The sequence below is a fragment of the Garra rufa genome, chromosome 22 (genome assembly GCF_049309525.1).
Source record: "Garra rufa chromosome 22, GarRuf1.0, whole genome shotgun sequence".
Lineage (NCBI taxonomy): Eukaryota > Metazoa > Chordata > Actinopteri > Cypriniformes > Cyprinidae > Garra > Garra rufa.
Genome location: NC_133382.1, coordinates 19,953,772 through 19,977,072, shown reverse-complemented (window position 1 = coordinate 19,977,072; position 23,301 = coordinate 19,953,772). Strand labels below are relative to the sequence as shown.

General features: G+C 36.2%; 3 protein-coding genes across 3 annotated transcripts in view; 1 reads left to right on the top strand and 2 right to left on the bottom strand.

Moving 5' to 3' along the window:
- On the top strand, positions 1–3,071 carry snf8 (SNF8 subunit of ESCRT-II). The gene is made up of 8 exons (XM_073828231.1): positions 1–329; positions 415–465; positions 575–713; positions 1,974–2,078; positions 2,261–2,333; positions 2,421–2,562; positions 2,640–2,714; positions 2,794–3,071. The coding sequence occupies exons 1-8, from the start codon at positions 276–278 to the stop codon at positions 2,929–2,931; spliced, it is 777 nt and encodes a 258-aa protein (XP_073684332.1). The 5' UTR covers positions 1–275; the 3' UTR covers positions 2,932–3,071.
- Position 3,072: 1 nt separating this feature from the next.
- Positions 3,073–17,658, bottom strand: calcoco2 (calcium binding and coiled-coil domain 2). Its single transcript, XM_073828230.1, has 14 exons — positions 17,535–17,658; positions 16,964–17,178; positions 16,773–16,875; positions 10,830–10,990; positions 10,593–10,718; positions 9,983–10,063; positions 9,726–9,844; positions 9,583–9,652; positions 9,040–9,195; positions 8,746–8,931; positions 6,138–6,224; positions 3,746–3,914; positions 3,608–3,633; positions 3,073–3,520 (listed from the first exon to the last, which is right to left on the bottom strand). The coding sequence occupies exons 2-14, from the start codon at positions 17,138–17,140 to the stop codon at positions 3,359–3,361; spliced, it is 1,623 nt and encodes a 540-aa protein (XP_073684331.1). The 5' UTR covers positions 17,141–17,178; positions 17,535–17,658; the 3' UTR covers positions 3,073–3,358.
- Positions 17,659–20,114: 2,456 nt separating this feature from the next.
- stx4 (syntaxin 4) overlaps positions 20,115–23,301 on the bottom strand; it is a 10,339-nt gene continuing 7,152 nt past the window's right edge. The window contains exon 11 of the mRNA XM_073828210.1: positions 20,115–21,010. The gene's annotated coding sequence lies outside the window, so the exon portion shown is untranslated. The remainder of the gene's footprint in view (positions 21,011–23,301) is intronic.

Here is a 23,301-nt window from a genome sequence, read left to right as displayed (position 1 = left end):
TACAGAAGAAATAATACACTTCTGTGGATGTTTTCTTCCTGGATTGTTTGAAACGTTATAGATAAAGAGCGTAATTGAAAGGGAACAACCCTGTTCGTTTGTTTTATTGTAACTCATTTTGTTTGCCTGCTTTGTCACTTTCTGTCTCGACGCGAGACTATGTTAGCATGTGAGCTGTTCAGCTGACTAGGAAGTCAATTACTACAGTTGTTAGAACAGGGAAATTATAGAGTTTCGTTTTGTAATAATAATTTAGGCGTTTTTATTTAGTCATCATGCACAGAAGAGGAGTCGGAGCGGGAGCGATCGCCAAAAAGAAACTTGCAGAGGTATGATGACTTAACTTTAGCCAGATTAAGTAACTAGGCAAATCTTTTTTGCATTTTCATCAATCGAATTTGTTTACTGTCACAGGCAAAGTATAAAGAGAGAGGCAATGTCCTTGCTGAGGATCAGATCGCACAGGTGCGTACAGTCTGATGAACAATGCATTTTAAATGCAAGCAATGCTTACAGATGTGCAATGTGTAGCATTGATCCCATTATAATCAGACCGTGTGTGTTGTTCTTGTAGATGTCAAAACAACTGGAAACTTTTAAGACCCATTTGGAAGAGTTTGCCAGCAAACACAAACAAGAAATCCGTAAGAGCTCTCAGTTCAGGGTGCAGTTCCAAGAGATGTGTGCCACCATAGGGGTTGATCCACTGGCATGTAAGTTTAATGTCATTTTTTTATCACATCCCGAATAATAATTTGTATTTACACACACACACACACACACACACACACACACACACACACACATATATATATATATATATATATATATATATATATATATATATATATATGTATATATATATATATATATATATATATATATATGTAAACACAAAAAACATTTTTTTTGATGCGATTAATCACAATTAATCGACTTCACAAATATTTCTCTTAAAGCAGAAATAGGTAATGGATAATGTGTCATTTTACAATGTGTTCATATAAACATAATAGTATTATTTGTTATAATTAATTAAAGAATTATAAATACGCACAGTATATATCAGTAATAAATATACACAGTATACACATATTATGTAAACACCAACATATTTTGGATACGATTAATTGATTTGACAGCGCTATGCTGACAAATTATTTTTATTTATTTATAATATCTATTTTTAATATTTTTTTGAAAGCAAAAATAGATGGATAAAATGCTGTTTTATCATTTTATGATTTTACATTTTGTGTAAAATTTGTTTATATGTACTGTGTGCTTACAGTATAGTTATTAGAAATGATTTCATAAGTTGTAAGTATTATTATATAAAATGTTGTAAATCCAAATTATAGATAATGAATTATCATTTTAATATTATAATTATAATGAATTATACGAATATGCCATTGTATTATTTAATATTAGGGTGTACAGTTTGTTCATATTAACTGTGAGCATATGATATAATTATTACAAATGATTACATAAATTGTAAGTATAATTATTATATAAAATATTGTAAATCAATTATTTTAATATAATTATAATGGATTATACAGATATACCACTGTATGATTTAATATTAGAATACACAGTGTGCTCATATTGAAAATTAATTAGTTTACATTATTAAAAGTATAATTTTTAGGACTTTTTACAAATTATAATTAATTATAAACAATATTGTGCGGTTTTCTTATAATTGTCAATAACTATACATTATTATAAGTTATAATTAAATATAATTTCAGACAAAATGGTTAATATCAGGAGTATACAATGTGCTCAGAAAATTGGATAAATTATAATTACTAATTAATTAGTATAAATTATGCAAATTATTATATAAATTACAAAATTACAATTATTACTTAATTGATTATAATATCGCTTTTAATATGATTTATTATAACTCATTTAAATTTCAGGACCTAACTTTATTCTTTTTTGCTGTTTGTGCACAGCTGGAAAAGGATTTTGGTCTGAGATGCTTGGAGTTGGGGATTTTTACTATGAGCTTGGTGTACAGATCATTGAAGTCTGTTTAGCTCTAAAACACAGAAATGGTGGTAAGTTGTGCGAGTTTTGGTCTCTTATTTTACCTCAAAGACAAATCCCATACTCTGTTTTGCCAAATCTTTACCTAATCTCGATTGGTGAATAGTGGCGACAACGACTGCCAACCTGTTCAAAATGACTACCTAACGATATATAAATATGAATACTAACCAATAAATGACTATATTTGCAGGACTCATCACACTGGATGAACTTCACCACCGTGTCTTGAAAGGAAGAGGAAAGTTTGCACAAGATGTGAGCCAGTGAGTGTCTTCAATTTGTATATCCTGTTCTCTAGCTATTCTGAACACATTACGTCTCTTACCACCCATAAATGTCATCACATTTAGGGATGACTTGGTGCGGGCCATCAAGAAGCTCAAGGCTATGGGAAACGGCTTTGGGATGATTCCCGTTGGAGGCTCTTATCTAGTCCAGTCAGTCCCAGCAGAGCTCAACATGGATCACACTGTCGTCCTTCAGCTAGCAGAGGTAATCAATATCACACAAAGCCTGAGACCTTTATACTTTAAATGACGTCAGATCTGATAAATGGCCATGTTTCACAGAAAAAGGGCTACGTGACAGTGAGCGAAATCAGAGACAGCCTCAAGTGGGAAAAAGAGCGGGCCTGTCACGTTCTTGTAAGTGTGTAGAAATGCAATACACAACTCTGAATGCTTTCTTTATCATATAGTAATACCTTTTTGCGCTGTATTTCAGGATCACCTGCTGAAAGAAGGCTTAGCATGGCTGGACTCCCAAGCTGCGGGGGAGCCACAGTATTGGCTGCCTGCACTGTTCTCTGAGCTGTTATCTCGAGACGTCACGCCTGAGGAGGCCAACCAAATGACACCTTGAGAATAAGACATTATTTTGTAAATACACTGTCATGGTGAAACGGATAAAGGCAAAGGTCAAAGAATGTCACAATGTTGTGAGTCAAAATGGTTTGAGAGGAAAAACAGTGAAAATGCAGAATAAAAGCATCTATTTAGTCACTTTTCTCGTAATATGTTTATTTTCAATGCCTGATTAACCACTGGAAAAACGTGTGGGTAAATAAGACAATGCTAATGAAATTTATCCTACATTTGTATTTTATATACTATTAATTAATTTTTTTTTCAATTATTTAATTGGATATTTAGTTCCAGTGATACAGTATTATAGTTATTACATCATAATAATAATATTAATAATAAAAATCCCTGTTTTAGATAGATAATGGTACTCTCCACTATATTTTCCCAAAGACAGTAAATCAGATACAGGAAACAAATTATGATTAAATCTCATGACTGTAGACGTGATCTTCAAACTCTTGCTGTCCCATATTGTCACAGATCAGAGTGCAGAGTGGACACACTTTGTGAGACTGCTCATGTTCTTCAAGTTCATCCTCGCTGATGCCAGGAAAGCCTTCCTGACAGTACTGGCACATCCTGGTCTGCATATAAGAAAATGCATACAATTGAGTCATTCTGACCTTTAAAAAAAAAAAAATTTAATTTTGTATTCATAAAAAAGTCCTTACCTGTAGATCTGTTCCTGCAGGGTTTGCTATAATGTAGAAATGAAATAATGTTATGAGCTCAATAGACTAATTTGAGTAAATACTTGCGTTTAAGTAAATGTCACAACTTCCTTTTTCGATGACTGTTATTTTACCAACCTGTCAAGTCATCGATGCTCTCATAAAAATGAGGGTCAGGTATGTATATTTGCTCCTGGGAGGCCGCTGGGCTTTGAGGGTTGGATAGTTGATCAGACATTGCGGCAACAGATGCGACCTGGTAGTCAAACACTGCCCTACGAAGCTTATTTACTTCTGCCTTCAGTTCCTAAAGATAAAAAGAAAAATTAGTTACATGAAGTAATAATGATAACAGTGTTGCTCAGCATCCTGAATTTGACATCTTTGGTAATCATTTTCTTTAAAGGGGACCCATTATTGCAAAAATCACTTTTATAAGGTTTAAATTTAATTTAAACACAATTATGTGGCCGCAGTGTGTGAAAACAACCAGCCTATAATGGTAAAAATCCATCCACTCATTTTTTTTTTATAATCCCAATAAATCATAATCTCTCTGAACATGCCACTCCAGATTTCTCCCTACGATGACGTCATTGTAGGGAAAAAGTCCCGCCCATTTGTGATGATCTCTGCCTTATTAGCATAAACACAGCCCTGAGTGAGAAGCAGCAGTCCGCCATTACTGTTTTCTTTCTGTGGCTGCTGGAGATATACAATATTGGCGCCTAAAAGGCATTACAAGTGTTATGTTTTGGGATGCACCAAAGAACATAGGAGTCTCCATAGACTTCCTCCATCTGAGCTGCTGAGGACACTGTGGTTAATTTTATTTTTCGAAGGAAATGTCTGGACAAAAATTGGTTAAGTCCCCTATATGTTTAGAGATCAACACCAACAATTTGTCCACGAATGTCAGCTCCAGATAAGGTATTGCATTTGTTTTCCAAATTCCCTTTCTGGAAGTACTGTTTGTGATAGCATGTTGTGTTTTATTGCGCCATGCTCCCCGCCTGTGTAATTCATAAACGCACATTTATTATGCACAGTACAATCAGATGACAGACTTTTAAACCCATTCTGGTTCGGACATATAAGGCTGAACGCCGCTATCGAGTTTCTGACATTTTCAGTTCGTGAGATTGCCCTGTTTTGTTTTTGCTGGCTCTTGAAGCTCCGCCCTCTTCTGAAAAGGGAGCACCAGCTTATTTGCATTTAAAGGGGCGAACACAAAAATGGCGCATTTTGGCTTATACCCTAAAACAAGCTATAAAAAAAATATATGTTGCTGTTTTGAGCTAAAACTTTACATACACACTCTGGGAACATCAGACACTTATTTTACATCTTGTAAAATGGGTCATCTTTAAAATACACTACAGTTCAAAAGATTGGGTTCAGTATTTATTTATTTATTTTTATTAATTAATTAATTCTTTTTTCAGCAAACTCACATTAGTTTTATAAGACAGTAAATATTAAGTGACATTGAAGACTGGAGAAATGATGCTGAAAATTTTGCTTGATCACAGAAATAAATTAAATTTTAAAATATATTCAAAAAGAAATCATCTTAAATTGTAATAATATTTCACACTATTGTTTTAAGTGTATTTCTGATCAGCCTTGGTGAGCATAATAAGACTAATTACAAAAACATTAATAAATCTTATCAACCCCAAACCTTTGAATGGTAGTGTAACTAACAGTGATGTTTAAAGGAACACTCCACTTTTTTTGGAAATAGGCTCATTCTCCAACTCCCCCCGAGTTAATAAGTTGATTTTTACCGTTTTGAAATCCATTCAGCCGTTCTCCTGTTCTGGCGATATCACTTTTAGCATAGCTTAGCATAGATCATTGAATCCTATTAGACCAATAGCATCGCGTTCAAAAATGACCAACGAGTTTCCATATTTGTTGTATTTAAAACTTGACTATTCTGTAGTTATATCATGTACTAAGACCGGTGGAAATGCAAAGCTGCGAGTTTCTAGGCTGATAAGATTAGGTTCGATTACATTCCGGCGTAATAGTCAAGGAAGTTTGCTGCCGTAATATGGCCGAAGCAGGCAGAGTATTATCAGAAATGAGTTCCCAGCTAGTTTAGCATTTTGCACATGTGCTGCGTGGTATTACTGCTCCTGCTTCAGCCTTATTACGGCAGTAAGCCTTCCTTGACAATTATGCCGGAATGAGAGTGTAGTTCCTAATCTTATCAGCCTAGAAAATTGAAGATTTGCATTTCCACCGGTCTTAGTACACGATATAACTACAGAAGAGTCAAGTTTTAAATAGGACAAATATCGAAACTCGTTGGTCATTTTTGAACGCGATGCTATTGGTCTCATAGGATTCAATGATCTATGCTAAGCTATGCTAAAAGTGATATCGCCAGAACAGGAGAACGGCTGAATGGATTTCAAACCGGTAAAACTCAACTTATTAACTCGGGGGGAGTTGGAGAATGAGCCTATTTCCAAAAAAAGTGGAGTGTTCCTTTAATGTGTCATAACAAAACAGATTTTACCTCATTCTTTTTCTCAAGGTTCTCTCTATCTGATCTTGATGTCTCTGCCATTTCATAAATTTTGTCTTGTGCCTGCTGAAGTTGTGCCTGTAATAACAAAATTGTGTGCAAGCAAGATCCAAAAACTGATTATTCCCAAAAGTACTGTACTTACAAAATCAGACTGAAAATGGAATGTAAAAGATTAACGGGATAATTCACACAAAAATGAAAATTCTGTCATTAATTAATCACCCTCATGTCGTTCCAAACCCGTAAGACCTTTATTCATCTTCAGAACACAAATTAAGATATTTTTGATGAAATCTGAGAGCTTTCTGACCCAGCAACGCAACTACCACATTCAAGGCCCAGAAAGGTAGTAAGAACATAGTTAAAATAGTCCATGTAACATCACTTGTTCAACTATAATGTTTTGAAGCTATGAGAGTACTTTATGTGTGCGAAGAAAACCAAAATAATGACTTTATTCAATAATTTCTTTACTTTCGTGTCAGTCTTCAATGCATGTTCACAAGAGTACCACAACACCTGTGTGGTGCTGCTGAAGCAGGAGCCGGTGTTCTGTAGAACGTCCATCTTTTTTAGTTCACTGTCTGTATATTCTGGTTCAAAAGAGGAAGGCTATAGGCAAAACAATTGCAAGTCAACCTCTGATGAAATCATCAGACCTGTTTACAAGGACTGTTTTATGTAAACCAGTGGCGGCTACTGGTCTGTCAAATAGGGGAAGCTCATTTTCGGCCTACATCATAAAATTGTCTATTTATTTAAAAGTAAATTCTGCCCTACGTTCCTTTTCAAGAAAATGGTCTGTGACCCTGTCGTACCAACTAGGCGTCTTTTCGTGTGCAGTTTCACCCACGACGCTAGCCTAGCCTACTATATGAATGAATGAATGAACGATCTAAAAAAAAAAATTAAACTCTGTAAAAGTGAAACAAGGAATGTGGTGTATAATTGTGTGAAATGTATGATGAAAATCAAGCAATTTCACCAAGCAAATATAAAGAAATAGGTTGCAGCGGTTTTTATTTCGACTGAACTTGAGAAATCCACGTCACGATGGGACTGAGCGCGAATAGCTTCAGCGATTCCTTATAGTACAAAATCGCTGTCAGTCAAAAGGAGATGCAATCTTTCGACAGACCTTCCAATCATCACGCAGAAGCTCAGAGTCCAGGCCAGCCCACTCCTCATTCACCCCCAGAGACGCTGAGCGTCCGTGGGCGGGACATAATCGCAGCGTTTATCCAATGACCGTCTAGTTTCAAAGCACTGAAAAAAAAGGTTCAAAGCAGCCCCATTGAAGTCAATGGACGCTGGGCTTCAATGGGGAAATGCACTGTGACGCTACGGGAATGTATGAGAAGAAAATCAAGTCAGCCGACCTGCTATATCTAACTGATTCTGAACGAACTCGTCTTTGAGATGAACGTTTTCTAACGCATTTTTAGTCAATAAAATGTTAATACAATAGTACGTAATTTGACCATTAATTTTGTGACATTATAGGGGAAGCTGAGCTTCCCTTGCAGTCTTAAAGAAATCGCCACTGATGTAAACAAGGTGCAGCGGATTCAGGTTTTTACATCAGAATGCCAGCTCCTGCGTCAGCAGCACCATGTGGTACTCTCATGGTACTCTCATGACATGGAAGAGAAGAAATTGTTGAATAAAGTCCTTATTTTTGTTTTCTTTGTGCACAAAGTATTCTCATATATTCAAATATGGCTTTTCATCTGAAAAATGTATGTAGCAACTTTAGTGTGAAAGCTGAACAGTAGCACGCTCACTGCATGACAGATGGAGGCGCTGGTGTGGTCACTTGCTCTTAAAATACTCCCTTATTTCTGGTCATACAGATAAAAGTAATACATCTTTCAAATCTGTAAAGACTCTACGTTTATTTGTGTGCATTCAGATTAACAACGAAATGTTGTGCTTTTGTAAAATAATTAAAGCAAACAGGATGCTCTTTCTACCGTCTTGGTCTCTCTGAACTTGAGCGCGAAACTTCGAAACTCTGTGAAATGTCTACTTTTAAATGAACCGATTCAAACAGAAAACAAATATTCTCAGATTATATAATCTGTATGAAACACGCATAAAGACGCATCCACTACTGTGGAGATAACGAGTCGGTGTCGCATTTTTTTAAAATGAAAACAAAGAAAGCACTAGTTTATCAATAAATTATTAAAACGTTAATGCAGTCTTCTTGCTGTTTTTCTCTGACACATTCATAATTATTATATCGGCCGGTGCGCTGTGGCAAGCTTTTTTTGTGCGCTTGCGTGCTTATAAGGCTATGCAGGCAATTAAAAGCTCATTATTATGATTTATATGGTTTATTAATTAACATTTAACTTATAGTCGATTAATGCTTAAAATGAGCGACTACTAGTCGACCAGAAAAATCTTTAGTTGAGAGCAGCCCAAGTCCTTACTACCTTTCTAGGCTTTTAATGTGTTGCGTTGCTGTCTATGCAGAATCAGAACGGTCTTATGGGTTTGGAATGACATGAAGGTGAGTAATTAATGACAGAATCTGTATTTTTGGGTGAACTATCCCTTTAAAAAAACCTGACAGTATATTGAAAAATACCTGGATTTGATTGGTATTCTCATCCTCAGCCTGTTTCAAGGTCATCCCCTCCAGCTTCTTTTTCACTTCCTTTAATTCCTGCTCAGCTGTGTCTGCACGTTTGCAGGCATCTTTGCAACTCTGCACCTCACTGCGAAGCAGCCCTCTGGCCTCTGTCAGCTGAGCGAGCAGGGCATGAATCTGTACCTGAGTCACAAAGAGATTACTTCATGACAATACAGTGACTACTGATTTATATTGAAGTCAATAATGTGTCAAAAGTCCAAACAGATAGGCCACAGTGACAAGCCTCACTTTGTTTTCTTCTTTCCATTGGGCTTCTTGCTCTGACAAGGATGTTTGTAATGCTTTGTTTTCAGCTCTCCGGTCCTCCAGAGCCTTTTTCAGCCTGAGCTCCTGGATTTCGGCGTGCAGTTTCTCATAGTCTTTCCTGCTGCTTTGCACATCAACCTAAAATTGAAATAAATTAGTTTTGTCTTGGTATTTGTATTGTCAGGAATTATATAGTGTCTTTCTTAATTATCATTAACAGTAAGAACACATGTGACTCTAGACCATAAAACCAGTCATAGGGAGTTATTTTATTTAAACTGAATAAATAAGCTTTCCATTGACGTATGTTTGTTAAGATAGGACAATTTTTTTCCCCCGAGATATTAGTACTATTTGATACTATTTATAAATCTAGAATCTGATGGTACAAAAAAAAATCTAAATATTGAGAAAATCACTTTTAAAAGTTGTCCAAATGAATTAGCAATGCATATTACTAGTCAAAAATTAAATTTGTAATATTTACAGTAGGAAATTTATTAAATATCTTCATGCAACATGTACCTGTAGCAGCTTGACCTGGTCCTGTACTTTGTTGTAATTTTGCTCTGCTTCTTTCAGCAAGGTACTTAGCCTGGACAAAAAATAAAAATAAAAATGAAAATTTCCATAAACCTTTTGCACATAAAACACATGAGGACACTCACCTGAGGACTTCCTTATCCTTGTGTCCAATCTCTTGCTGTAACTCGGTCCTTTCTTTCTTAAGCAAGTTGATCTTTTGAACAGCTCTCTCGTATTTTTCTTGCAGACTTGTCTGCAATGGCTGTGAATAATTTTGTTTGATTAAAGTCAAACATATCTTGTACAATTCTCAGTTATACAGATTAAATTATAGACATACTGTAGCTAAAATATTCAGCTTTGTAAGTGTTTCTACACAGAAGGATAGCATTTTCTTTACCATTTCGGTGGAAGTAAAACTTTGTGCATCTGGCAGTGGTGATTCTGGTTGATCCTTTGGCTTCAAATCCTCTATGGTGCTCTGCAGTTTAGTATAAAGATGCATTTACGATCACTTTATTCACAAGTTTCGTAATGATTATCAGTAAAGGAACAATGCAGTAAATGTGTTATTATTGTTAACTAAAACTAAAACTATTAAAATTAGTTCTCTGTAATTGAAATTAAGATTAAATGAAGAATAAGCAATGTTGTAGTTTTAAAATTACTCAAACTAAAACTGAAATAAAAATAAATTAAAGCTATAGAAATTAAAAAAGAAGACTGTAAGACTAAAACTAAAAATGTAAACTATAAAACTAAAACCTAATTTAAAAACTACTATTATAAATACTAAATAATAAAACTAAAAATAAGACAGAGTAGAACAAGTAGTACAACATTCCCACTACACAATGGGTACAGCGCAGAGACAGGCCTTTAAAATAACATCAGACATTAGATAACAGATCAGACAATCAGCTGACCTTTCTTCTAAAAACCACAAAAACGTAAATAATAACTGCATATATTTTACATATGTGTTATAAAAGAAAGAGAGTCTGACTTACCCTGAGACGGCGGATCTCATGCAGTCTTTCATCCAACTCAGATTTTAGGATCACATTTCTTTCTTTTAAAGACTCAATCTCTTTCACAAAGTCTTCTTTTTCTTTCTCCATCATTTCTGCCTGCTCCTACTCACAAGGATATTTAATAAATAATTTTTTGGCTGGTTAGTATAAGTATTAAACATTTAGGCTAGCAGAAAGAAAACAAATGCTAGAAACTTTAACCTGGAGATGTACCTGTGTTGTTATGACTAACAGATCCTTCTCCAAACTGGGGCCAAGGCTTGTTTCTGCTGGGTTTTGAAAGCAGAATGGGGTGCTGGCTCCTTTGACATGACCGAAGCTGTCCACATAGCAGAACTGGTAAAACTCCCCATCATCCTTGGGCAGGTAGCTCTCTGAGAAAATAAATCATAGAGTTAGAGTATCATTAGAGTTTTATGGAAGCCAGTTTTCGCCTCTGAATAAATAAAAAAGCTAATTGCGACTTTTTATCTCACAATTCTGACTTTATAGAATTACTAATGCAAAAATAGAATTTGCAAAGTTAAGGCATGACCATTGGGAGGCAAAATGCTCATTGGGTCAGCAAGGTGGAGAAGAAAAAACACATGTTTACTGCAAAAGAATTAAGAATTAAGGTGAAGAATTAGGTGTGAAACCATCAGGAACTATTTAGTCTCCAGCGCCACCATTGTTCCACAACTGCAACCTACTTGGAGTCTCCAGAAGTGCAATGTGTCAGGTTCTCAGAGAGTTTGCTTTGGTAAAAATCCTAAAAAAAATGACCCTCACTTAAAAAAAAGGACCTGCTGTAGTGTTGTGAAATACATTTTATAAGCTTTATAGACAGATAATTTGAGAGTGATGTTTGAAGGACCAGCACATCCTCTTGTACCACTGTTTGAAGAATTTATCTTCCAGGATCTGACAGTAAGTTTTGGAATTCTCTTATCCTTAAAAAGTCTGTCTTGCAGAGATGGACTAAAAATGAAATCCCAAAACTTACTGTCAGATTCTGGAAGATAAATTCTTCAAATAGTGGTACAAGAGGATGTGATGCTGGTCCTTCAAAAGTCTTCATGCATTTCACAACACCTCCGCGTGTTATTAATATTAAGTGAGGGTCATTTTTTTAGGATTTCTTACCCAAGCAAACTCTCTGAAAACCTGACACATTCCACTTATAGAGACTCCAGGTAGGTTGGTGGTGCTGGAGACTAAATGGTTCCTGATGGTTTCACACCTAATTCTTAATTCTTTTGCAGTTAAAGGGGTCATATGATGTTGCTAAAAAGAGAATTATTTTGTGTATTTTGTTGAAATGCAATGTGTTAATGAAGTTTGAGGTTCAAAAAATATTATTTTCCACATACTGTACATTATTGTTGCTCCTCTCTGACCCGCCTTTCTGAAACGCTATGATATTTACAAAACTCATAGTTGATGGAAACTGAGGTGTTCTCGGATTGGACTAGGGATGGCGAAAACTAAAAAATTTCTTGACCGACCACCGAGCCTCATTAGCCGGTTGAAACCGGTTAACCGATTAGTTTAAAATATGGTACGCTATTTGAAATAACAGCCATTTCCAGCCGCGCCTGCAATTTCGCAACTCTGTCGCATCTGACCGCGATCACACCGAACGCGTCTTTTAGTTCTAAAAACGCGAGGCGCACAGCACTGCCCTTTTTTGGTGACTTTTAATAAAAGAGCGTGCTGCGTTTTTTTTATGTTGCTAAGCAACGACCAAAACAGCTGTCCTGTCAGTCAAATCAAAGGATTATAGCGCGAGCGCTCTAAAATCTTAGTTTTATGCTGTTAAGTAAACTGTCATATTAGCAGAAACCCTAAATAATACAGCTCCGGGTTACCCACGATAGACACAAAAGGTTTCTCCTCTATTTCTTGCAGTCTCCGGACTTTTTAAGCAACCGTAAAATTCCGTCACCACAACAGAAGGCCCGCCTCTCCATTCATTCGATTGGACAATGGAAAAGAACGCGAATGACGTTGGGCGTTTTTCCGCTCAGAGTTGATTTTTTTTTCAACTTCACGCGCTCAGAGCGCTCCTGCAAAAACGTGAGGCGCCTGGGACGCATAAGCAGCGCGTAGAACGCTCACTGCCAACAGAAAACCATTCAAAAGAGGCGCCTCCATCTGCAAAAACGCGTTCGGTGTGATCGCGGCCTCTCTCTGCCGCTCTGCCTCCCGCACACACACACACACACACACACACACACACACACTGCCACTCGCGTCACTTTTTAAAAATCCCCTACAGCGCGAAACATGAGTCCCGCAAACGCGGCGCCGAAGAGCTTGTTGTATGTAATCGTAGGACAAATGGCTCCTTAGTTTCAAATGGTTTGGGTACAAGGTGATCGCTTTGAAAATAAAGGCGTTTGTCTAGGTTAGAAGCTCATTTGAAACATTGCCACGGCTCATTTAAGAAAATGACAGCTCCGAAGAGACGCCGCTTTAGTTGAGGTAGTGCTAACCATATTAAAGAAAGATGATGATCATCATCACCTTATCGGTTACCACTGAAATGTAGATGTAATGTATTTCCAAATCTAAGCCCATCTTATGCGGAATGTTGCCTAATAGACTGCAACATGATAAAACCCATGGATAAAACAGGCACCTTCAGAATGCGTAAAAGACGCACCGGCACTTTTTTTTTTAACCGACTACCGACAACTTTGACCGGTTAACATTGATACGGTCAACCACCGGTCAAACGGTCATCGGTTAACATCCCTAGATTGGACAGCTATCCGGTGCCTTGTGACTGGCCGAATACCTCAAGCATGTGACGCCGTTTTTCAGTGCAACGAGACAGAAACAATAAAACCTATTATAAATGAGGCATTTGTTGCATCCAGTGGGAACTTAACTACTGATTATAATGACTCATACTGTCTTTTACGCTATGTGTCGTGTAAACATAATACCATGTCTTAGCACTTGCGATTGTAGAACGAGAAACAACAAGCACTGCTCTACACTGCTCAAAACTCACGTTTGAAAAATCAGTAGCAAATTCTTTAAATATGAAAACGTACTTACAGGCCATCAGTCAGAAGCATAGACTGTCCTTGCAACATCGGAATTGCCCCACTTTATAGCCTTAACCCTTTGTGTACAGCTGGCATTGTAAGCTGCTCTCCCAGGTTCAGGAAACAGTGCTCTGTGTAATGGGCATCACCCACTCGAATATTTGCATTGCACTGTATTACATAACCACTGATTTCTAGTTGTGTCCTCATTTTGAAGGCCAAACAGCCAAAGTACTTTCGCTTTCGCAATGAAACACACTGCCTCTCCCCAACATGGCAGCTGCAACAATACTACAGCCAGTAAAAGTTACGCCTTCTTTTTTTCCATATACATATGGGCAGTGTTATGCTAATCTACTTACCCCGTGACGTGGACAAGTGGGGGCGTGTTTAAACAAGTCGTTTTAGGTCATGTCTTAACTTTGCAAATTCTATTATTGAATTCTCATGGGCATTTAATAAATTTAAATCTTTTTTGGCTTTTTTGATCTAGACAAAGAAAACATGCCTAATAATTATGTACACCTGAATATAATAAGTTTTTTACTTCCAGCCTTCATGGACAATCATATATCACTTATAAAAGATTAAATACAAAATCAATAGTAGTTATTAAGACTAATGTAGTTTGGAATTGGTAAAATCTACTTGCATAATAATTCTGCATGCACTGTAGAATATTCATTTGATGGTAAATGTAAATATTATAGATTTTTTGATTGATTTTTCTGATAGTGTAAATAATGTGAATAGGACATGAGTTTACATTTTATTTAAAAAAATAATAATAATTGCCTCCCCATTTCAGAACACCGTCACACATCACTGATATATATATATATATATATATATATAATATATATATATATATATATATATATATATATACACACACACACACACACACACATTATATTGCCAAAAGTATTGGGACACCTTCTCATGAACAGGTTTGCAATTAGCAATTTCTATGAGTACAAATCTTAATGTTTAAGCATATAGTAATATTCTAGGGGATTGTGGGCTTCTAATTTTACTGCAACAGTTTTGACAGGACCCTTTTCTATACTTACATGGTTAAAAGGTTCAAAAAGAAATGATTGATTTAGTCAGTGTGGAAGAACTTGAGTGGTCTGCAGAAAGCAAAGTCACCTCTGGTGTGACTTTAAATGCTGACCTTGAGCCAAAAACTAATCACCAAACACCAATGACTTGTACAGTACATACACTATATGGACAAAAGTATTGAGACACCCCTTCTTTAGAAAAGAAAAAGGCACTTTCAAAACTGTGGCAACAAAAATGGAAACAATTCATGTATTTCTGAATTATATTTCCATCTCTGTTGCAACTGTTTTGGAAGTGTCTAAAATGACTGTACCCATTGTTACAAGTCATATTTTTTGGCTCAAAGTCTGCATTTTAAGTCACACCAGAGATGTTCAGCTTGGATTAGGGCTTTCTGCAGACCAGTCAAATTCTTCCACACTGACTGAATCAATCATTTCTTTTTGAACCTTGCCTTATACACAGAGGCATTGTCATGTTAGAATAGAAAAGGGTCCTGTCAAAGATGTTGTTATCAAATTAAAAGAACACAATCCCCTAGAATATCATTATATGCTTAAACATTAGGATTTGTACCTGTGGAAATTTCGACATTAGTCAAACCTGTTCATTAGAATGGGGTGTCCCAATACTTTTGGCAATATAGTGTGCGTGTGTGTACACCTCTGGTTCCACCCATATATATATATATATATATATATATATATATATATATATATATACACTACCGTTCAAAAGTTTGGGGTCAGTTAGACTTGTAATAGTTTTTAAAGAAGTCTCTTATGCTCATCAAGGCTGCATTTATTTGATTAAAAATACAGAAAAAAAACAGTAATATTGCAAAATGTTTTTACAATATAAAATAATGTTTTTTTAACATACTTTAAAATAGAATTTATTCCTGTGATGAAAAGCTGAATTTTTATCAGCTGTTACTCCAGTTTTAAGTGTCACATGATCCTTCAGAAATCATTCTAATATGCTGATTTATTATTAGAATGATCAATGTTGGATAATATCAACAGTTGTGCTGCCAGATATTTTTTGGAAGCTGTGATTTTTTCAGGATTCTTTCATGAATAACAAGTTTAAAAAGTACAGTGTTTATTCAAAATATAAATATTTTATAACAATGTAAATTATTTATTATTAACTTTGAATAAGCTTTTAATTATTAACTAAATACATCCTTGGTGAATAAAAGTATTAATTTCTTTAAAAAAAAAAGAAAAGAAAAGAAACAATAAAAATGTACCGACCCCAAACTTTTGAACGGTAGTGTATATACACTAAAATCAATTCAAGTACATATGATTAAAATATAAGCGGACAATTTAGGATGTACAAATTTAAGTATATGGTAAATTTTATATACATTTTAAATGTATAAATACATATTTTTAGTGTAATTTTATTTAAATTTATTTAGATGAAAAAGTACAGAATTGTAATATTATTTGTTGTTTATCAGGTTTAGTATGGGCCAAAGTTTAAAGTCTGCTCTCACTCAAGACAAAGAACAATATTTAAATGTTTTAATATGAAGAAAATACCCTGACATTTTCCTCACCCTGTGGCTCCCACGTTAATTAATTGCCAAGAAAGTGGTGCAGGGCAGCAAACCAAATTCTTCAGACACTTGACACATCACAAGATCCCTTGATTTAGGATCCCTGAGTAACGTGATGAGTAGATGTGGAGCACTTAAGTTAGTGATTCAGCCTTTACTAAAATAGCAGAACAACGTCACATACATGCCAATGGTGCACATTAATTACACCAGGGTCACAACTAACACAGACTTGATGATAACCTGAGGGGGACACATCAAGTCCCCTTTTTACTTTTAGTCTCCTCCAGAATTGAATATTTGTTTACATAGTTGCATGTCACAACCATGTTTATATCCCAATAAGCTTGTTGTAAGCCTCAGTCTTGCTCGGCCTAGTTTCAGGTTCCTCTTGCACTATACCACAATACTGAAAAGATGTGATAGATACAGAAGAAATCCAAAATGTCCAGTGAATGGAAAGTGCAGTGTGATTCTTACCTTTGAAAACCACTTGTTGCACAAGTGGTTCAGGTCCCACATGGTCCAGGGAAGGTTCCACCCATACGTAGGTGTAATACTTCTGTGTTGAATTCCAACCAACCTGCCATTTCACAGATTTAATTCAACTTCTTTAAAAGCAATACAATACAGAACATATAGTGTATAAGCTGCTGTTGTTTCTCACACACCTTATAGATACCAATCCAGTCCCTCACGCTGGGCTCCAGAGCACCGGTGAGAGTGTAGCGGCACGTAATTGCGGTGTTTGGCGGATATGATGGAGGAACATCGTTGAAAACTACCTGCGAGTACGATGAGGTCTCCATAATAACGGGGGCCGTCTCTTCCTCCGTTCCGTCATTCATCTCGGAGTTTATGGGGGACACAGTTACCTTTCAATGCCCTAAAAGATTATTTTAGTCAGAAGCTAGTTTGTTTAGTTTTGCCTTTGTTTAGTTATTCTTTCACTTTCATTTAGCCTATGTGAGGGCGTAGCTATAGGACAAACAAAAAGTACATAACGTCGATTGACAACGCACTAAATCTGTTTGCATTTTGTTACTTCGGCATGTAAATAAATCAAAACATAGTTTAAAGACAAAAAGTGATTAAGTAACACGATATGGCTTGTAATCCTAAAATAACTTCTAATAGTTTAAAGTTAGTATAAAACATTGGGTGAAACCACACTTTGAAGTGTTTACTCACATCATTTTGAGATATTTTCAGAATAAACAACTTCCATAAATAAAATGTTACCTGAACCTTCTCCTGTCGCAGTCGGACCGTGTTAACAGGCAATGAGATACACGGCAGTTGCTATAAATGGAAGCAAACTAGTAAACACAATATGGGAGATGTAGTTCTTTGCGCAGTTCACTGCCACCTACGACTGTTCAAATGAAACTGCGGGTATTCCCGTGTATTATGTCACCCTCTTATTAGAAATACCTAAGTATAAGGGCCATTCGACGTCTTTTTACAATAACTTTGTATGTATGCTTTCATTGTATTTTTTTGGAAGTTTTGGAATATTTGTCATCTCCCTAAATGTGTCACTACCGAAACACAGTAGGCTATGCCTAATATGTCACTTAAAAAGAAGGGCTATTGACATATGACCTATTTTGCTTACTTCATCCTTGTAAAAAATAGTTTTTCTATTCTATTAAAAAGAGGTAAATCAATAACAATTACAATTTTAACAATATTTCAAGTTATGAGATTTGCTTTTTATTTTAAACCCATCAAGGTTGAGCATACTGATTTCAAACTTAAAGATTCATTATTTTGAATATACATTGAATTAAAACACTATCATAACATCTTGACTGATAATTCAGACTGTATTTTTGACAAAACAGCACATTTTCGGTAGTGACAGTAATGGTTTGGTAGCGAACACCCCAAAACACAAAGACGTCACTACCGAAACGTCACCAAATGTTTTGATCGTGACTGTTAGAGTAGTGACAATTTTATGGCATAACACCCAAAAAACACAAAGACGTCACTACCGAAACATTACTTAATGGTTCAGGCTTGACTGTTACAGTAGTGACAATTTTATGGGATAATGTCCACAAAAAAAAACAAAGACGTGACTACTGAAATGTCATCAAATGTTTCAGTCGTGACTGTTACAGCAGTGACAATTTTATGGAATAACACCCAAAAACACAAAGACGTCACTACCGAAACGTCACTAAATGTTTTGATTGTGACTGTGTCTTTTGGGTGTTATGCCATAAAATTGTCACTACTGTAACAGTCACGACTGAACCATTTGGTAACGTTTCGGTAGTGACGTCTTTGTGTTTTTGGGTGTTATGCCATAAAATTGTCACTACTGTAACAAAGATGTCACAACCGAAACGTTACCAAATGGGTTATGGGATAATGTCCACAAAAACAAAAAGTCATCACTACTGAAACGTCATCAAATGTTTCAGTCGTGACTGTTACAGCAGTGACAATTTTATGGAATAACACCCAAAAACACAAAGACGTCACTACCGAAACGTCACTAAATGTTTTGATTGTGACTGTGTCTTTTGGGTGTTATGCCATAAAATTGTCACTACTGTAACAGTCACGACTGAACCATTTGGTAACGTTTCGGTAGTGACGTCTTTGTGTTTTTGGGTGTTATGCCATAAAATTGTCACTACTGTAACAAAGATGTCACAACCGAAACGTTACCAAATGGGTTATGGGATAATGTCCACAAAAACAAAAAGTCATCACTACTGAAACGTCATCAAATGTTTCAGTCGTGACTGTTACAGCAGTGACAATTTTATGGAATAACACCCAAAAACACAAAGACGTCACTACCGAAACGTCACTAAATGTTTTTTGAATGTGACTGTGTCTTTTGGGTGTTATGCCATAAAATTGTCACTACTGTAACAGTCACGACTGAACCATTTGGTAATGTTTCGGTAGTGACGTCTTTGTGTTTTTGGGTGTTATGCCATAAAATTGTCACTACTGTAACAAAGATGTCACAACCGAAACGTTACCAAATGGGTTATGGGATAATGTCCACAAAAACAAAAAGTCATCACTATTGAAACGTCATCAAATGTTTCAGTCGTGACTGAAACACGATTTTATGGGATAACACCCAGAAACACAAAGTGTCACTACCGAAACGTCACCAAATGTTTTGATTGTGACTGTTACAGTAGTGACAATTTTGTGGCATAACACATAAAAACACAAAGACGTCACCACCTGAAACATCACCAAATGTTTCAGTCATGACTGTTTTGGTAGTGACAATTTTATGGGATAACGTCCAAAATAAAGATGTCACTACCGAAACTTCACCAAATGTTTCGGTCCTGACTGTTACGGTAGTTACAATTTAATAGGACAACACCTAAAAAAAACAAAGACGTTACTACCGCGATCTTATGAGATAATGTCCAAAAACAAAGATGTCATTACCGAAATTCACCAAATGTTTTGGTTGTGACTGTTATGGTAGTGACAATTTTATGGGATAATGTCCAAAAAAAACTGACGTCTTTAGTCAATTTTAGATCATTTTGAACCTAGCTCAAAAATGCTAATCAGCACATGGTTAGCTAGCACAGTTCTGAACAGTACACATATAAATACTTATAATTCTTACTTTTGAACACATTTACTTCAAGGTGACGGGGCCCATCTACTCCCCAAGTAGCTGGTGTATAATAAAGAAAAAAAAATTAAGTATTCCAAACTTTTGACCAGCAGTGTATGTCATCCAATCAGTAGGCTACTTAAACAATAAAAAAGAAAATTCAAATATCACAATTTAAATAGAAGATACAGTACAAAACAACCAAATATATAATATGTACTTTATTTAAAAATTACAATTTTACACCAGAATGACTGAAATTTGTGGCAGTATGTCTACAGACAGCAAAATGAAAACAGATAAACTGCACTCTTGGTGATCTTGACATTTATAGTGCCACATCGTGGGCACTCCTTGTTATTGCTCAAGAAAAGGCACCAAGGTTGAGGCACTAAACAAGAAACTGTACATAATAAATTCTTAAAAGTGCATGTCCTAACTGGGACAGAGCACAAATGAGTTAAAATATACATACATATGCAACATGTCTTTGTGAGACCAAGAGAAGTAGTACATTGAAAGGTAGTTACTATATTGCAAAGCCGAGTATAAAATTAGTTGTTATATATACACAAATGACCTTGACTGCTATTTTAGCAAATTTCAAGTTTGAAATGGCATTACAAAAGGAGAAATCACAACAGATAACACAAAAGACCTTTTAAACATATTAGGTCAAAGACAAACAGCCCCATCACTCAGAGTTCTTGAGCTTGTCTCCAAATGGAAGCGTTATATATTAAGAATCTCATTAGCATTTTTTCTTCATCTACCCTATATGACCATATTTTAGTGTTGCTTTCTGCAAATTAAGTCCACCATCTTGGAAATACAGTCAATAAAAAAAAATCAGTTACTTCAATCCGTTTTTACGTTTATGTAACTTTTTATATAAATCATGTCCCATTTAGGACAAAGCAGCTAAAACAACAAATCAACAAATTAAAATTTAAGTAAATGTAACTACCAAAATGGTTGGGATACCAATAACGGTCATGTTTACACATAGCCATGTTGTTTGTTAAAGGGACTTTAGGAAGACAGTTTAGGAGGACAAACCCCAGTGCTTGATGGGCAAAGAGAAGTCTAATAAAGGAAAACACTGTAAAGAAAAAGGGATACATGATTTAAGTATCAAATAAATAAGAAAAATAAAACAGAACTTTAACATATTTGGGCATAGGGATAGTTCACCCAAAAATAAAAATAGGCCGTTTACCCACTCTCAGTTAAAGGCTGTATCAGCGATTCTAGGCTGAAACAAAGTGTCACATTCAGCTGACCTTTCTTCATGATCGGCTCGCTGCCTGCCCCATAAATTGGCTGTAAAAAAAAAACTGCGTCTCTGTGGTCAGCCTAGGGTCCGAGATATGCCAAAAAAAAAAAAAAAAAAAAAAAAAAAATCGGTGCTACCAACCATTCCACAGAAAAAACAAACAGTGTTCCAACCAATCACCGTCAGGGGGTTGGTGTTGAGGATTTTCGTACTGGTGCAAGAAATGTGAGGGAGGCAGAGCGAAAGTCCACAACACCAACCCCCTGACGGTGATTGGGTGGAACACTGTTTGTTTTTTCTGTGGAATGGTTGGTAGCACCAATTGTTTTTTTGATATTTTAATATATCATGCAGATTTAGAAAAAGGTCTAATAGTGCATGTCATGGATTATTGTCCATGGAATGCACCACTTCCTGTATTTTTGGCCAGTTACTCGACACTGCAAAATGCTAGGGCTGTAATCAACCAAAGAAAATCTTGGTCGACTGAAGTCCAGAAACTTTCGACTAAAAATCGACTAAAAATGACGTTGTGGAGGAAAAAAAAAACGTACATTACATTAATTAGATACGTACTGTGCTCAGTACTTGGTAGCCTTGTTGTCTGCCTAAATTAATTATAAATAAACATAAAAAACTTATAGGCTATTTGCAGTATATTAAATCGTTTTTGACCTAATTATTTTGCACTGAAATGAGTCTGACACACGAGTCTGTCGTCTCTGACAGCGGTGCATCACGTGCACCTGCGCAATATCATAGCCTGTGATTTCTGAAAACAGTACTATGTTGTCAACTAGTGATATCACAAGAACTTTTGAGGAATGTGCAACATAATTTAGAAAATTATTTTTGTCATATGTTATAAGTATAACTGTCAGACACTATCATTTCAGCCGCTCTGCGCAGCTCGCACAGAGCGAGGCTGAACATTAGAGCTCAGCTACGCGGCTGAGACACGAATAGACTTAACAATTCCTTCCGTGATATTATTTTTCCGTTTGGATGAGGGGCCGTTCATATGTCGCGCCTAAAAACGCGTGGAAAACGCTAGGCGCGATGCTTTCTTCCTTGTCAACAAAGCGCTCGGGCGCTTGCTCTCCGGAAGCGTCTGCCGTTTCATAGCAACCATCAGCTGCGCTCTAGCTCCAAGCCTATATGCGTCTCATGCATTGTTGCTTCTATTAGCGTCAAAATAATGGAGGCTTGACAAATCATAAAAGTTCAGAAAATCCTTGGACCACAATGATGAGCTGTTTCTGCTGAGGTTTCAATGTAACGGAAAAACGTGAGGAAGCTGATGAAGCGGAAAAAACGAGCGCGTCGCACCGCGTGCGCGTCGCGACCGCGTCGCTTCCATTATGCGCGCGCAAGACGCGCATCTACATTTGAAATAACGAACTTGATCGCGCAAAAGACGCTACATGTGAACGGCCCCAAAAGCCTACTTATCTGTCTCTCTAGGGCTGGGAATCGATTCCAAAAAGAATCGATTCCTCGATTCCGAGGCATTGGGAATCGAGAATCGATTCCAACATTTGGAATCGATCCTCTCAAGGGGAATCGACTCCTCATTCAGAGCCGTTTTCAACTCAACAAAACTTACCTCTTAAACGGAAGGCTGCATTCCATGAAGGCTGAATATTTCGGCTGCAAGTCATCAAACGTCGATTGATGAAAATAAACGTAATAAAAACGACTCATTACTAAACTCGTCTGAGTTTAAGGATGCAGCCTTCAGTTTGAGAAGCACACATTAATTTGCCTCTTGCTCGCTAATAGTTAATATAGTCTGATACATTTCCACGAAAAGATTCGTTCGGATAGATCATTTAAATGAACCAGTTCAAAAAACGATTCAGATGTTATTTTACGGGAGAACTGGCTCATGATGTCCACAATTTTGAGCGCTGCACGACAGAATAGATCATAATGGGTCTTGATCTTATTTACATCTTAAATAAATGCTATTTTTAATCTTTCTATCAGCCAATGATAACTCTGAAAGGAAACGCAGAGAGCACGTCGGTGGCCGAGAGCGCATCTGATTGACAGCTACACCACGAGCTCTTATATCCTGTAGCCTATTTATTTCGAAATTATAGCTCTTATATCAG

What these genes read in the sequence shown, in the direction of transcription:
- snf8 (XM_073828231.1), top strand. Translation starts at nt 276, where the DNA reads ATGCACAGAAGAGGAGTCGGAGCGGGAGCGATCGCCAAAAAGAAACTT. An exon ending in TCTAAAACACAGAAATGGTG is followed by an intron (nt 2,079 to 2,260) that starts GTAAGTTGTGCG and finishes CTATATTTGCAG; the next exon opens with GACTCATCACACTGGATGAA. An exon ending in AGCGGGCCTGTCACGTTCTT is followed by an intron (nt 2,715 to 2,793) that starts GTAAGTGTGTAG and finishes GCTGTATTTCAG; the next exon opens with GATCACCTGCTGAAAGAAGG.
- calcoco2 (XM_073828230.1), bottom strand. Translation starts at nt 17,140, where the DNA reads ATGAATGACGGAACGGAGGAAGAGACGGCCCCCGTTATTATGGAGACC. An exon ending in GTTTTACTTCCACCGAAATG is followed by an intron (nt 9,845 to 9,982) that starts GTAAAGAAAATG and finishes AATTATTCACAG; the next exon opens with CCATTGCAGACAAGTCTGCA. An exon ending in CTGCAGGAACAGATCTACAG is followed by an intron (nt 3,521 to 3,607) that starts GTAAGGACTTTT and finishes TCTTATATGCAG; the next exon opens with ACCAGGATGTGCCAGTACTG.